The sequence below is a fragment of the Peromyscus californicus genome, unplaced genomic scaffold (assembly GCF_007827085.1).
Source record: "Peromyscus californicus insignis strain IS unplaced genomic scaffold, ASM782708v3 Scaffold_21__1_contigs__length_65335640, whole genome shotgun sequence".
Classification (NCBI taxonomy): domain Eukaryota; kingdom Metazoa; phylum Chordata; class Mammalia; order Rodentia; family Cricetidae; genus Peromyscus; species Peromyscus californicus.
In genome coordinates, this window is record NW_026294514.1 from 36553524 (window position 1) to 36569072 (window position 15549).

Consider the following 15549-nt stretch of genomic DNA (forward strand, 5'->3'; position numbering starts at 1 on the left):
TCATCCTGGAGGACAGCACAGAATAGTTAATATGTTCCTTGAGGGACTAGGATGCTGACGTCTTTTACTGATACCGGATCATTACGTGACTGAGAAAAAAAAAAAGGAAGTCATATCATGAATAAAAATCGGAGCGCAACAGTGCAACCAAAATACTCTGTACTTGAAGGCAATTGCAGACAGATGTTGACAAAGAGGTGTCTCTTGAAACCACATTTGGATAGCTTTTTTTGTTAACTGCATATATAAATAGGAGCAGAAGGCCGGTCACCTCTGTCAGCAGCAGCAGAAGCCGCATCTTCTTCAGACGCAGCCTGAGACCTCGGAGTAGAAGGTGCCTGCCTCGGACTCTTGCAAGCTGCTGATTGTCTCCCACAGAGGCCGGCAGCCTGGGCTACCCTCTCCTTTTCCATCCCCCTCTCTTCCTTGACTTTCCCTCTTTTTCTTACCCACTAGCTTCTTTCCCCAGGCGGACTTAAGCCCACTCTGCTCCCCTCCCGTTGGCTGTTCGCCTACTCTGTCTTCTACATCTCTCTCCTCGCCCACCACCTCCTTCAGTGTCACGCTCCCTCCTAGTTCTGTGCGTCTACAAAGTTTTGAGCGGAATTTTTAGCCTCGGCAAATAAGTGCCCCCCAGCTCCTGCAGCTAATTCCCGTGGCTTCTCTCCAGACACCTGCGCCAGACAGTGAGTGATGCCTCTTGGGTTGTGATTCCAGCCCGGAAACTCGAAGGAGCCCTTTGCCCTCCGTCCTACTTGGCAGCCAACCCTCTCCTAGCCGCGGTAAGAGTCTAATAGTAAATGGGGGTGGGGTGGGGGGGATCTCTTACCATACCATACGAACGGATTCATTGACTACAGGCTGCCTCCCTGTGCTGGCAGCTGCATCAGTGTATGAGTTAGCCTTGTTTAGTTCAAGGTCTGGCTAGCTACTGGGTGCTGAGCACACACATAGCTATCTTTTTTTTTTTTTTTTTTCAAACTATATACCAAGGGAGAAGTGGCCGGACGCACCAGCGTGGCTAAGTGGCGTTCAACACAGGGAGCCGCGGCTTCACTGGCTCCCCCAACTCCCAGGAGTTTCTTGAGGTTAGAAGGTGGAAAGCCAGGGGCGATCTCACTCACTGCGTGCCCTCTTTTCCCTCCTGCGTAGAATGACCATGTGTAGCGGAGCGAGGCTGGCCTTGCTGGTCTACGGGATAATAATGCATAGCAGCGTTTCCTGCTCACCTGCCGCCGCCGGACTCCGTTTCCCTGGGATCAGGTAGGTGCTAGCCTAGGCTGAGCTAGATCTTCCCTTTGCCAGACACCTCCTCCCGGTCGCCTCCCTGCAGTTCTGGATCGCAGGCTGCTAAGCATCGCTTCCTGCGCGTCCAGGGCATTTCTACAGCCTTTGGCTAGGTACCAGGTCCCTAGCTAAGCCTAGGGGTCAGGGAGGCTCTAGTACAGCAAGACTCCCTCCCTCCTCGCCAGTGGAGCCCAGGAACCCAGGTAAAGGGAGTGAGTTTCAGACCCTTATAGAAACCTTCCCTCTTCCAACTTGTCCGAGGGAGGGGGCTTGCCCCCTCCCTCCGCTTAGCTTCTTTCACCTATTCCTCGGATGAGTTGGAGAACTTTAGTTCCCTGAGCAAAGCCCGGGGCTGAGAGTGAAGCTCGCTCCACTTTGCTTTGTTATTGCCTGTTCTGGACTATTGGGGCGGGGTCTCTCGCTCCTCCGCCCTTCCTGTTGTCTCATTCGAATTCTTTTCCACCGGAACAGCTCTCTTTCAAATGAATCCTATTTCATCTAGAGATTGAGCCCTAGATGTCTTGGGGGTGGGGGTCTTGGCCAGTCACAGTTAAGGAATAGGTACTTGAGAGACAGAAAACGCAAGAAGGAGACAGCGAGGGAGGGGGAAGAAACGGATGCGAAGGAGAGAAAGCCAGCAGGCTGGAGGGGTTGGGAGGACAACCTAGCCCACTTGAGGATGCAGAAAACCTGGCTTTTGTCTTGGCATCTGCTTCTCATCGTGCGACGCTGCGCGGGTTCCCTACCGCAGCTCCAGAACCCCCCACCAGTATGCGGGACAGTGAAAATGCGTGGGTCTGCGTTACATGGGTGCGGGGTGGCACTCAGGGCAGCCGGGAGCACGCGGCGTTGAGCTGACTCTTGAGGCCGCACCCAAGAACCTCTTCCTTAGGGGGCATCTGCCCATTGATGTATTGGCAGACAGGAATCCTAGCGTCTTTATCAGGATTCTGGCATGTGGGAGCCGGGAAAAGCAGAGGGTGGCTAGAAAGATCCTGGTTCGGGGTCTGGGGGCACACTAGGAAGAAAAGCCTGGATGTGGGCGGTGCGGAAGATCTCCCCTGACTCTGGCCTCTCCAGGGAGGGCGTAAAGGCAACAGAGCGGCCCAAGTACAACTGGACGCTGCCTGGAGAAGGTTATTTGTCCTTCTTGCGTTCCGCGTATCCCTAAGGGCCAAAAGCCACCTGGCTTTGCATTTTTTTGTCCTCCTCTGCCTGTCCTCTGTCGGGCATGGAGGCGATAGGTAAGGAGACTGTGAGATCGCTGGACACCTACGGAATGTCAGTTCCCAGTGGAAACCCTCTCCTTGCGCTCTGTGGTTGAGATGGAATCCAGCCTCCCCGCCATTGCTAACAGAGCACCAGGAACTCTTTGTTTAATGGGCTCGAAAGCCCTCTTTTTTCACCTCCGGCTATTCTCAAAGTTCCGTGTGCCTAGCACTTTTCCTGGGTGATAGGCACTGGAGCGCTCCGCCGCACCTCAGAATGAGCCAAACTAGCTAACTTTAGGGGCATCTATTATTCATGTTCCTAGCAGATTCTCTCCAGCCCAAAATAGAAGCTGGAGGTTCTCTGTGACCTACATCCGCGCGGGGAAGGGCTCCCCTGGGCTGGGCGGCTTGGATGGGGGTGGCTGCTGCCAGAGTTGGCCTCCTGCATCGTACCTACCATTCCGCACTGGGTCTCCCCGTCTCGGCTCCTACCATCTCTTAGGATCTTTCTCGTGCGCTCTAAATGCTACTTGGGGAAGCCTGGGGCACCAGGTGGGGAGAGGGCCGGCCTTTCACTTGGCCAGGTATTAGGGTTTACATGGTTGTTCAGTCCTCTTGCGGGGAGATCATTGATCCGCCGGAGGAGACGTTAGCGAATTTCCTAGCGGAGAAGGAACTGCTGCTGGGTGTAGTTCCCTTTACCTCGTCCCTAGGACCGTTCTGGAAGAAATCACAATTCTCCGTGGGGGACCATAACGAAGAAAGAAAATCAACGGGACCTTCTTGGGACTTGGCAGAATTGGGGAGGGACTTTTAATGACCCTCCTTCTGACTGTCCCGCAGACCAGAAGAGGAGGCTTACGACCAGGAGGGAAACCCGCTTCAGGACTTCTACGACTGGGACCCTCCGGGCGTAGGGAGCCCCGCCTCCGCGCTGCGTGACGCCTACGCCCTCTACTATCCAGCCGACAGGAGGTACAACCCGCCCGGGTTCCGCCTACCGCTTGGGCCTGACATGGCGGGAGGGACCCGGTAGTGGCTCTCAAACTAGGACCCTCCCCTATGAAAGTCCTCAAGCCTCCCTTCTCCCTGGGCGAATCCATGAAAGCCACAGAAAATTAGCAGACAGATCCCCGTGAACCTGAGGCCGCACCGCGGACTGAAAGCTCTGCGGCCCGGGAAGTGTCCGTGAGTGTGCAATTCGGTGGGTGGGGAGCTCTCAGGCCAGCGAGGTCACCCCAGAGGCCAGGACTAAATCCCATCATAGATTTACCTCCAGGAACTCCCCAAAGTTAACTCCCAGGTCCCGTGTCACTCGTGGTTGCCGGGTCAGCCTCCTTGAAAACCCAGCAAGTGGGGGGCCTTGGCTGTCCCTTGAAGGGCCCAGGCAGTGAGTGACCCAGGTCGCATACTTTGTCTCCCCATTAGAGATGTCGCCCATGAAATCCTTAACGAAGCCTACCGCAAAGTCTTGGACCAGCTGTCCGCCAGGAAGTACCTGCAGTCGGTCGTGGCCAGGGGCGTGGGGTAAGAGTTTGTGACAGTGTTAACCCGCGAGTGGTGAGCGCGCCAGGGTGGGTGACCATACTGAGAGCGCGTAGGGAGGGCGGGGCAGTTTCTACGTTTTTGCGCGCCAGCACGCCTGTGCGCCCGAGGGTGTGTCTGCCTCTTGGCATCTAGGTGGATACTACCAGCCTCGGGCGGAGTTCTAAAAGTTGGGCGTTGAAATTTGTTCTAGAGACCCTGTAAGAGCGAAAGAGGGGTAGGAAAATTGGGGGTTGGATCCTTGTTGGATGAGAACCAAATCAAATCAGATAACCCCCGTCCCAGTCATTCAAAACCCTCGAGGTTCCTGGAAGGGCATGCCATAATTTTGGGGAGGAGTGTTACGTTTACTACGAAGGCAAACGCAGGGCACGAAGTCCCTAAAATGGATACTTCAAAGAAACGGTTTTTGCTCAGGCCAGACAAACCCAGAGCTAAGGTCTTGCGTGAAGCTGGTGTCAGCCGAAGGCAACATTTAAATAAAGCCCACGGGGAAGCCGATTACATTTTAACCATGAATAATTCATGCGGTGAAAAATATTGCCTACAGCCTGTCACCTTATATCACTATCACGTTTTTCAACTTAACGTAGGCAAAGAGAGAGATGTGCTCCTCTTTGCCTAGATTTGCAGAATTGATAACTTGGCAGGAGCCCGCGAGGCCTTTGGGAACCTTTATCTGTTGGGTGGTGGAAAGGTACGAGTCCGGACAATTTATCTAGAAGCATGGGTAGTGTAATCTTGAGAAGCAACCTTTGGAGAAAAGCTTAAAGAGCGCGGACTCTCCAGGACGCCTCAGGATGCTTCAGAAATAATCTAGAAATATCTAAAAGATCTAGTGCCAGGAAACTGGGTGGAAAAGAAGGCCCCCTGGGTCTCCATCCGACACAGCATGCTCGCCAGCTGGGGCGCAGCAGAGGAGGGCCGCGTCGGGAAGTTCGGAGTCCTGCGGGCTCCCGCGTGGGGGGTGGGGCACACTTGTTTCCTTTACACACTAACGTGTCTCCCGCCCCACCCCCTCTCCTTGCAGCGAGAACCTAGGCGGCGGCGCAGCGGATGACCCGGCGCCCCTTACCAAACGCCACTCGGACGGCATCTTCACCGATAGCTACAGCCGCTACCGAAAACAGATGGCCGTCAAGAAATACTTGGCGGCCGTGCTAGGGAAAAGGTATAAACAGAGGGTTAAAAACAAAGGACGCCGAATAGCGTACTTGTAGCGATGAGTTGCCAGCTACGGTGTGTATAAAATGAAAAATCGTTTTCCAAATTGACTGATCAGTCATTGCTCATGTGTTCTTTCCAAACATGTATTTATGTATGAAGTAAAGCCATTAAATGACTATTTTGATAATGATATTGTTTTTCTTTTTACGAAGCACTAGAGAATGCACAGATATACTTTGTGGACCAATTATTGATATATATTATAAATATATATATTAAGAATATATATATAAGTATAACAGAGAGCAATTCATAAGCGTGCACAAGGATTGGAAATTCGCCTGAGCTGTTTATGTTTTTATATAAAATGAATAGAAAAAAATAGACAATCGTGGTTTAGAATATTACTCCTATTTTTGTAAACTGGAATTAAAGGATAGTATTTTTATCCACAACAGGCCTGAAGATACCAATAATGGCCATTTGCTACTGTACAAAAAACAATGATGCCCTGCTCCAGGGGAATTCTGAGGTAATGACTGGGGGAGTTGCTGAAGGGCTTTCTTTCCCTGTGAGTCTCTGGGGCAGGCTCCTTGAAGCCCAGCCTAACTAATTCAAGCGGGCATTGTCCCACTGGCTGCGGGCAATTGCAACACTTTCGCTTTCTTTGATTCTACTTTTTTTTGTGTATTTGTCTCTCCTCAGACTCTCAGCCCAGAAGGAAATTCTAATTAAACAACAGCTCGATCCAAATTGTGCTTCTCCCTAGAATTCACAGTCATTCCCTGGGAGAAGAGTTGAGGAATTGTACAGAGGAGACCGGCTTGGAGAGAAAGCTCTCTTTTCTGTACTTTCTGATTCTCCAGGGAACCGACTATCCCAAAGCTAGGGCAATTGGAACAAAGTAAAAGGAATAGAGGCGGATTGGAAGAGGCAGAGTGTGGGGTGGCAGAGGAGGACCCTGCAGAGGGACTGGTTTTAGAACTGCCCCAGGTCTGAGAATCCGGGGGCAAGTCCAGTCCCTTTGCAGGTTCCACTGCCTGACAGATTGGGTGCTGGGTATTGGAAATGAGTGCAAAGTACAATGTGTTTTTCTCCAGTGCTGTCCATTGCTTCTCATTTTGTGAAATGGCCAGGATCCTCCCCTTTGAACCCTACTCTGTAGAAGCCACCCCTGTTCTTTGTGGTTTTTCTGGAGAACCCTTCTTTCTACCCCTACCCTCCTGCATTGTTTAAGAATCGTTTGCCATTTTTTCACTCACTTAACTTAAATTTGTGAATGCTACTCATTTTTTGTTGTTGTTTGATGCAAGCAGTTACTGTGAAGTTTAGGAACCCCTGTGTAGCTACCACGAAGTAATTATGCACTAAATATGAACCTTTTGTTTCTTGTTTATTGAGTTTGTAGGTAAAATGTATTTTTCTACATTATGGCTTATTGCTTAGTAAAATTTGTTTCATAAAACCAATCTTTGTCATATTAGAATGTGTAGTGTTCCAATATTGCTCAGTTTGACTAACTGATAAATCATTTAAACCCCATCTTCATATGTATGAGTACTATCTTATATCTCTGGTCAAGAGTGGGGTAAGCAGGGTCCCACACCCCAACCTTGTATCCTGTCTTGGCTAAAGAAAGCATGTCTGTTTCTTGTCAATTTCTTGAACATATATGGAGTAACCTTTATAAACAAAAGACCCTTCACCCAGCAACCAGATCAAGCAGCAACAAACCAGCAAGTCTCCCAAATTTTAGGCACAAATTTTCAAAAAAAAAAAAAAAAAAACCAAGAAAAAAAACCCATTAGTTTGTAAAGTTTAAAGGACTTTTCCTTTTTCCTGTACAGATTTGGTTAGTATGAAGTCAGGCATCTAAGAAAAACAGAACTGTATTTGCATTCCCAGGCGGGTGGATGGATGCTGCCCCGAGATCACATTGCAAACAGAGAGAAAGCAGGCATTCGATTTCAGCCTGTGCCCAGCTACAGGATCAATCTTTATTTCTGCAGTCTCCTCAGGCAATGTGACCCGGGATGCAGTTTGCAGCTTCAGTGCCTTCCTTTGCCTTTTAAATCGCCACGAATCACAGATGGCTATTTAGTGGCCCTACAATGCTGCAACACATCGGCTTGCGTTTTAGTCTTAATTATTTGTTTCTTGGATAATGGGCAGAGTTTTCTGTATTTGTGTCAGCTGTTAGTGGTGAAACAAGGCTCTAGTGAACCTTTTATTTATGAAGTCTAACTTAGTGTTCACGTGGCTAGTGGCAAGCATTTTACAGTGATCACCCAATTTAATCTTTTGTATACTTCGTAGAAATGCCAACAGCCTTACTAAACTGGAGCAGATTTATGATATAGTGATAATATAGGTAGATGTTAGTCTTGAAGCTCTTATTTTGTGTGCAACTGATTATACAAACATATTAACCAAGCATTATTACACACATAATATCTATAATTAGGACTTTGATAACTGTTATATAAAGTGTGTAAAATTTGTATGAATAAATTTTTATAAACAATTCACTTTGGTCTAATGTTTGGAGAAAAAACACATTCAGGAAATAATCATTTTAAAATCTTTTAAAGTACTATATTTCTTTAGCAGCCATAAGATTTTTTCATGTCTGCAATATATATCAACCTAACCATTCATGCACTTTGTAAATTGTACTCTAACATCTGTTTGATGGGGTACTGGACTCAACAAAAACTTTAAAGTAGCTGCTCAGATGGAGAAGCCTAAGAAAACACTAAGCCCATAAATAGATAAGAATGTTAGAGCATTTGTAAGCTACATAGTTAGATCAACTTCTGTCTGCTGGTGTAGACATATATGGCTTAGTATTCAGAAAGTTACTAGGCAGTGGTGGCATATCATACTGCAGTGTTAGGTACACTTGCAAAGTAACTATTTAACTTGTAAAAAAAGTACCTGTATACTAGCTAGATCTTGATGAAATTTTGTATAAAAATGATTTAAACAATCAGTTTGGGAACTGTAGAATGTGTTTAGAGTTACACAAAGTTATCATCACTAAAATGTTTTCAGTAGAAGGATCAAGGACATGATTAATCAAAGAGTTAACAAGAGTTTTAAAAGAAAATGAACTTTGAAGCCTAAGAAAAATACATAAGATTATTTGTGGATAATACATGCTATTAGTTCAAATTAGTAATATTTTACGCCTTCATATGAAAATCCCATACATTTCCCAGTGTATTTTTGGTGTTCTTTTGTATTTCTGGGTTAAAAAATACTTTGAGAATCAATAACAGTGGTTCACATCATTTAATGTAAAAATGACATATTTTCATCCTAAAATTAGTGGGCTCAATTAATAAATCAATAAGTATGTCACAATAGTATTTAAAGACTAGTAAGACTTCAAAAATTATCCTTAGAGCATAGCTCAGTAGTTTAGAACCATAAGTGGAGAATCCCAAATCTGAAGGTAGATATATGTAGAAAATAAGAAAAGAATGCTAGTTTATGTCAGATTTTATTAGCTAAGGATAGTTTTTCCCCTTCATTTGTAATTTTCCTCTTTCTATGTCATAATGTAGTAAATGAAAAAATGGAGAAAGACAATTTATTTGGTTGAGGACTGATGCAATGACTTGTCAAAGAAATAAAGATAAGCCCCAGATTTGGCTGACATCAAGTGAAGTTCAGATATGTAATTTCACTTGGTGTATTTTTATATGGGATAAATTAAATGACAGGTATTATTATGAAGACTTAAGATAGTTGCATTTTCAAGGGTCTAAAATATGTGCTTTACTGCTGTAAACATATAGATTCAATATAACTCATATTAAACACCTAACATGGGCAGGCATGCTGGTCAAAGAGCTTGGCTGACATCTAGTTGTGCTTTTTGTAATGTATCATTTGGGGTCTTCTTAGTGTTGTAAATTCTAGGGTTACATCAGAACCAGTGAGCCTTCATTTTAAGTAAAAAGGCTACATTGATGTGCATTAAGTTTGAGACTACCTAGATTTAGAATTTGATGACATATATAGATAGGCATATATATATTCAAGTTAGTTATTTTTCATATTAAATAATCATCAGGTTATGCTACTTGCATGTAGCAATCAACAAAAAAGTTAGCCACCCCCCACCAAGAATGGGCATTAGGCTCTTGGACAAGTACAATATTTCCTTTAAGTCATTAAGGCCACTAGTTAGTATTATTTTACATGAGTATTCTGGTTGCCTGCCACACACACACCCCCAACACACACACTTACAGGTAGTTCCTGAAGGAGAGTGATTTTCTAAATAGGGTCCTAGAACCTTCAATCTCATGGTTAGAAGATCAGTGTTATATAAGCGAGCCTGTGTAGTAACTAGCTGGCACTAATTATGGAGACCAAGAAGTCAACTTCCAATTGTATTACATCTCAGTTTGGTTTTAACAGTTTTAAACCTCTGAACAAGATGATTTCACCTGGAAGTGTCACTATGGCCTCAATGCACCCTTTACACTAGTACAGCATCAGAAACCACGCTCAAGCTAGCAGTCTTTTCTTCTAGTGCCATTACCAAAGAAGAAGCATGCACATTCTCCTTGCTGTGGTCCTTGCCCCTACTCTGGATCCCTACATCAACTTGTAGTCTATCATCTGGACCTTAATAATTCTTCAGTCAAACAGTTTTAGCTCTTTTGTATCCTGTCCTTCAAATGAGCTGTTACTGAATGGCCACCACTATCACAGAGTTCAAGGTTCTTTCAGTTACTTTTCTGTGACTTTTTTTTGACTCCTTTTCACATGAGAATTTTTTTCATAATAACAGCATATGGGTATAAAAATAACTGTATACATCAAATACTTATCAAATAACAAATCATATATCTATTTTAGAATAATTTTATTATTTATAATAGATGAAAAGCAAATTTTGCATCCTAATGAGCTGGGTGTACTTATTTTTGCATAAGTAATTGAATCTTGACTGAATATTTGATACTGCAGAATATCTTCAGTCTTTATTAGAATTAATTGATAATTTATAGTCATTAATACTCAGAATGCTGCTTGCATGAATACATATTATAAAGTGTCAGAAATATATTTAGGGTAATTTTAGATATTTCTGGAAATTAAGCTGTAATGTTGAACCAAAATTTATTTACTGATTTTTTAAAAAATGAAACTCAAGTCAATAATTAAACCAGCAATTTTAAAAATCAAGCTCAATATAGTCCAAAGACTAATTTGATACCTGTTGAGGAATGAGTAGGAAATACTAAAATTCTTTGTTTCCACAATTAAACCATTATGCTTGTATAAAAACATAAAAGTTTTTATGTGTAGTAAAAACACTGAGTTCAAAACATAAGATGGTCTGGAGTCTGAGATGAGATGTTTCACCAGTATTTATTGGCATTGTGTTGTGTTACAGTACATACAGTACAAAGTGTAAATGTTGTGTGTTCAGAACAAAGGTTGCCATGAAGTCATGTGAGACACTTCTGATTCATTATGCATTTGAGTTTGAATTACTTTTTTTGTAAGTAATTCAAGGCTCACATTTTCACACTAAAGCAGATTCCCCCAGTGCCACAAGATAGTAATACTTTACCTGCCTAGAATAAAGGAAAAGAAGTATCTTGAGATTCAAACAGGGAACTAGACTGTCCTCAAATTGATAGTTAGCATAATAGTTATCTATGACTTGCTTGTCAACTAGAATGTAGTTTAAAACATGATTTGGTAGATAGGAAAGTGAAGATTATAGAACAATATATATTTCCTTTATATATATATTTTTTTTTACTAATGGTTTAGTGTTCTAGCAGGTGACACCATCTGGTTTAAGTTATCTCCTCGCTGAGTGTTACAGAACTCTAACTCAGGGAATGGTATTCTGTGTGCAGCAGAAAGATAACAGCACATCTCTGTGCCTGATTCCTTTTTGCTTAAATACCCCTAATTTTGCTTGGGCCCTCCTTGTTACTTAGCTTCTTTGGGTGTATGGATTGTCGTATGGTTGTCCTTTACATTAAGGCTAATATCCACTTATAGGTGAGTACATACTGTATTTGATTTTCTGTGATCACATGTTCTTAATCTGTCCATCTGTTGATGGGCGTACCAGTGAATGAGTGTGTCTGTGTCTTGGCTGGTGTGTATGATGCTACAATGACCATGGTGTTTTAGTAACAATAATGTTACACCCTTTCAGAAATAGATTTCAAGTATTAAATTAACATACTCAAACATTTTTAATGATTTTGAAAAGCATCCTTTATTGAAATGTCCACTTTGGTACCTGATAATGTGAGCAGCAAGTCAACATTTCAGAGAACCAAACACATTCTAGGAGCATCTGAGATGATCCAGGGTCCTATGCTGGATGCTCTGTGAGAGACTAATTGCGCATGTGGCTGCTTCACTATGATAAATAGATTTGTATTTCATCAGCAGAGAGAATAAAGCTATCACTGTAGAGAAGATGTTTTGTTATTGAGTAAGTACTTGCCGGTATGGCCTCAGCCTCTCTAGGCAAAGGCCTGGGCAGTCAGCTGAAGGGACTCTATTATATGAGAGGGATTGAGTTATAGTGTGTGAGAAATGCCTCTAACATCACCACTGGGTTCTGGGTTCATTCTGGAATTTGTTTCCTTATTTGCCTCAGACTCAGTTATACTTTACTTCTCATTCTTGAATAGAGAATTTTGGGGTCTTCACTTTGCTTCAGGGAAAAAGGGGGAAATTCAGGTTTCAGTAGATTCAGGAGCCAAGAGTTTAGAGTAATATGCACATGGAAAGAGAAAGCCAGAGACCCAGCTAAGGTGTTAGTGGCCTGAGTGATCTATTTCCTTTTACTTTCCAATATTAATAATATATTTTACGTAATCTAATGTATCTAAAACATTATTGTTTTAATGTGTATTCAACATAAATTATTCTTTATTTTTAAAATTATTTATTTTATTTTTAATTATGTATGTCTTTGTGTGTGGGGTGTGCATGTGAATGCAGGCATTCATGGCATCAGATGTGGGTGCTGGAAATCAAACTCACTTGGGTACTCTTCAAGGGCAGAATGCACTCTTAACTGCTGAAACACTTCTCCTGCCTCATTAAAAAATACAGAGTATTTGTTTTTAAAAAAAACACTTTAGGATATATTGTACAAAACTGGGCTTTATTGTGACACTTTCACATGGGCATATAATGAACTTTTCTCATAATCCCTCCTTATCCTCTCTTACTCTCTCTCACTCCCTTTCATCTCAATCCTCTTCTGTAATCATCTCTCTTGTACTTTCAGGTCTTTCTTTCCTCCTTGAGTCCACAAACGAGAGAAACATGATACTCCTGGCTTGCTTTGCTTAACACAGCAATGTGCAGTTCTCTCCATTAGATAAAATAGCTTACAAAAAAAAAAAAAAAAAACCCCATGATTTCATTCTTTATGGCTGAATAGGACTCAAATTTTCTTTATTCAGTGATTTGCTGCTGGGTACCTATGCTGATTGTGTAGCTTGGTTGTGAATAGTTTTGTAATAAGCACAAGTATGTAGGAAGCTGTGTGATGTTGACTTTGATTCTTTCAGGCTTGCATCCAGGAGTACTATAACTGGATAATGCAGCAGCTCTGAGTTTAGGGTTTGAGGGACCTCCAGTCTGATTTCTCTATTAGCAGCAGTAATTTGTTTTCCCACCAGCAGCGTACAGAGATTGCCTTTCCCCACATCTTTGCCAGCATTTGCCATTTGTCTTCTTTTCCAACTTTTTTTGTACATAAATGCATGTTCCTTTGTGAGTTTGGATAGTCCCTATTTTTCCAAGACAACAGGATGCATCGTAAAATTATTTGAGAGCCTGACAGGATCTGGGAATGACTTCCCTTTAATCCCTCACAGCTTGTGTTCTCTGTTGTGTTGTGGGGGTAGATGACTAAGAGCAGGGTTTCAACTTCCACCCACCCCCAAACCATGCCTCATATTTGGAGCCTGGTGCTTGGCTATTTTATTTATCGTTATTATTATCATATTTTAAATATCTCCTACTCTTTGAACTAAAATATTCACGGAAGCTTGAGTGGAGGGTATGATGTACACAGAGCAGTTTGTGCTAACTCTTAGCTGGGCTGGAAGAATAGCTCATCGGCAAAGCACACATACAATGCAGTCAAAGTGTCCTGCTCTGTCCGCAGAACCGTGTAGAACGTGGAAACAGATACCAGGAAGAGCAGCAGATAGCATCGGACCAGAAACAGAAATGAAGTGAAAAACAGGTGTCAGCTATGCCCTCCACATTTCTAACAGTAGGAATGATGGGGGCAGAAATGATATAAACCAAAATGTTTTAGAAGATGTCAAAGAAACAGGGAAAAAAACAAATTCAGAGAATAACTGAGAAAATAGCAAAAGGAAGGAGTATTCAAAAAGTGAAAAGGGAGGCTAGAGAGGCAGCTCAGCTCTCAAGAGTACGTATTGTTCTTACAAAGAACTTGAGTTCCATTCTCTGTGCCTGTATGGGGATGTTCAAAACTGCCAGTTCCAGGGGATCCAACTCCCTCTTCTGATTCTCTAGGCACCTGTATTCATGGGTGCACATACTAGCCTCCCATACCCCCGTCATGGGACACAGATACACTTAATTAAAAATAAAGTAAAGCTTGCATTTAAAAAAGGGGGAGAAGGCCGGGCGGTGGTGGCGCACGCCTTTAATCCCAGCACTCGGGAGGCAGAGCCAGGCGGATCTCTGTGAGTTCGAGGCCAGCCTGGTCTCCAAAGCGAGTTCCAGGAAAGGCGCAAAGCTACACAGAGAAACCCTGTCTCGAAAAAAACCAAAAAAAAAAAAAAGGGGGGGGAGAAGGTGAAAAGAAATAAAATAGGAAAAATGTGTACTCCTTAGTGCAAAGGCTCTAAAATATTATAAATTGACCTCTCCCGGGGTGTGTGTGTGTGTGTGTGTGTGTGTGTGTGTGTGTGTGTGTGTGTGTGTGTGTGTGTGTTTGTGTGTGTGTAGGTCCAAGAACAAGTGGCCAGAATCAGTTCTCTCCTTCCACCATGTGGGTCCCAGGGATTGACCTCAGGGTATCAGACTTTATGGTAAGCACCTATACCTGCTGACGATCTATCTGGCCCTTCTTTCTTCTTTTGTCTGTTACTAGTCATTGGTGGGAGCGATTTGATTCCAGACTGTTTGGAATGGTATTCAGTTTCTCTGCTCACTAACCCAAGGCAGCATGGAGCCAAAGTCTTCCCTTGACTAGAGTTTACCCTGGATGGATTTGCTTGTGGTACTCTAAGACTGAATTCTACTGTGTGTTTGCATCTCAGGTTCCCCTTTGAAGCCCATATGGAGGGGAGGGCAATAAGCTGTAGTAGGTAGAGGGGATGCAAGAGTTTCCCATTTTTTTTTAACTATTTAAAATTTTCTGAGGTTTAGTCCTACATGCAATCCCATGTACCTTTTCAGTCTCCAGACCCTCTTTAACTACCTGCCTGGCTCATGATTCTTAAAGGAAAGCAACTTCTGCCCTGTTTTAAATCACTTATCCTATCCCACCACATATATTTTTCTATGAGCTTGCTTCTGGGGTCTTCCTTCTAGGTCATACTGAGTAACAAAGTAGATGCTGGACCAGAGAGAGCATGACACTATTTTCTATGAGTTAAAAAAAAAAAAAAGAAAGGAAAACAGCCAGCTTGGGCTCAGCTTTCCTAAGATGGTTCCTCTCATTATAGTACCAGGCTTTCCTGCTGAAGAACACTGAGTACTTTCTCAGTGCCACACGCTCTGCAGCTCCCTGATCAGCTAACTTAAGTTTGTTTCTCTGCTCTGCATCTGTTCTTGTGCCAATTTCCCCCTGGTGTCTCTCTCCCACTTTCTCTTTCTGTTTCTTCTCCCCCACCCCTACCCCCCACCCCCACCCCCCACCCCCCCACCCCCCTCCCCGGCCACAGTCTTGGGTCTCATTGGCAGTTCCTTCTCTCCCTCTGTTCCAATACCTGGAGTCTCTGATTCTTCCCAAGTCTGTATGTGTCCAACATTACACTGTAGTATGTTCTTTCGTTGCTTGTCCACAAGTAGCTGCTTTCTGTCCATCGGCATTCTCAACCACAAGAAGCTGGGAGGAGGCAGAGCCAGGCGAATCTCTGTGAGTTCGAGTCCAGCCTGGTCTATAGAGTGAGATCCAGGACAGGCTCTAAAGCTACACAGAGAAACTCTGTCTCGAAAAAAACAAAACAAACCAAAAAAGCCATAAGAAGCTGGGAGGAGCTGCTCGCATCAAATCCTGTCTTTGCTTCCATGGTCAAGTTTTCCACCAAGGTTCAAGTATTTTCGGCTTTCATAGTTTGGGTGT

The 15549-nt window shown here is 43.7% G+C and overlaps 1 protein-coding gene across 2 annotated transcripts; it reads left to right on the top strand.

Moving 5' to 3' along the window:
- The first annotated feature begins 197 nt into the window (after positions 1–197).
- On the top strand, positions 198–7738 carry Adcyap1 (adenylate cyclase activating polypeptide 1). Of its 2 annotated transcripts, XM_052750087.1 has the most exons (6): positions 198–334; positions 671–782; positions 1153–1263; positions 3342–3473; positions 3927–4025; positions 5074–7738. In XM_052750087.1, exons 3-6 carry the CDS (start codon positions 1154–1156, stop codon positions 5261–5263), a joined length of 531 nt encoding a protein of 176 aa, XP_052606047.1. In that variant the 5' UTR covers positions 198–334; positions 671–782; position 1153; the 3' UTR covers positions 5264–7738. The 2 variants fall into 2 exon arrangements, with proteins under 2 accessions (XP_052606047.1, XP_052606048.1); XM_052750088.1 differs by lacking the exons at positions 198–334; positions 671–782; positions 1153–1263 and adding an exon at positions 2938–3050.
- The last annotated feature ends 7811 nt before the right edge of the window (positions 7739–15549 follow it).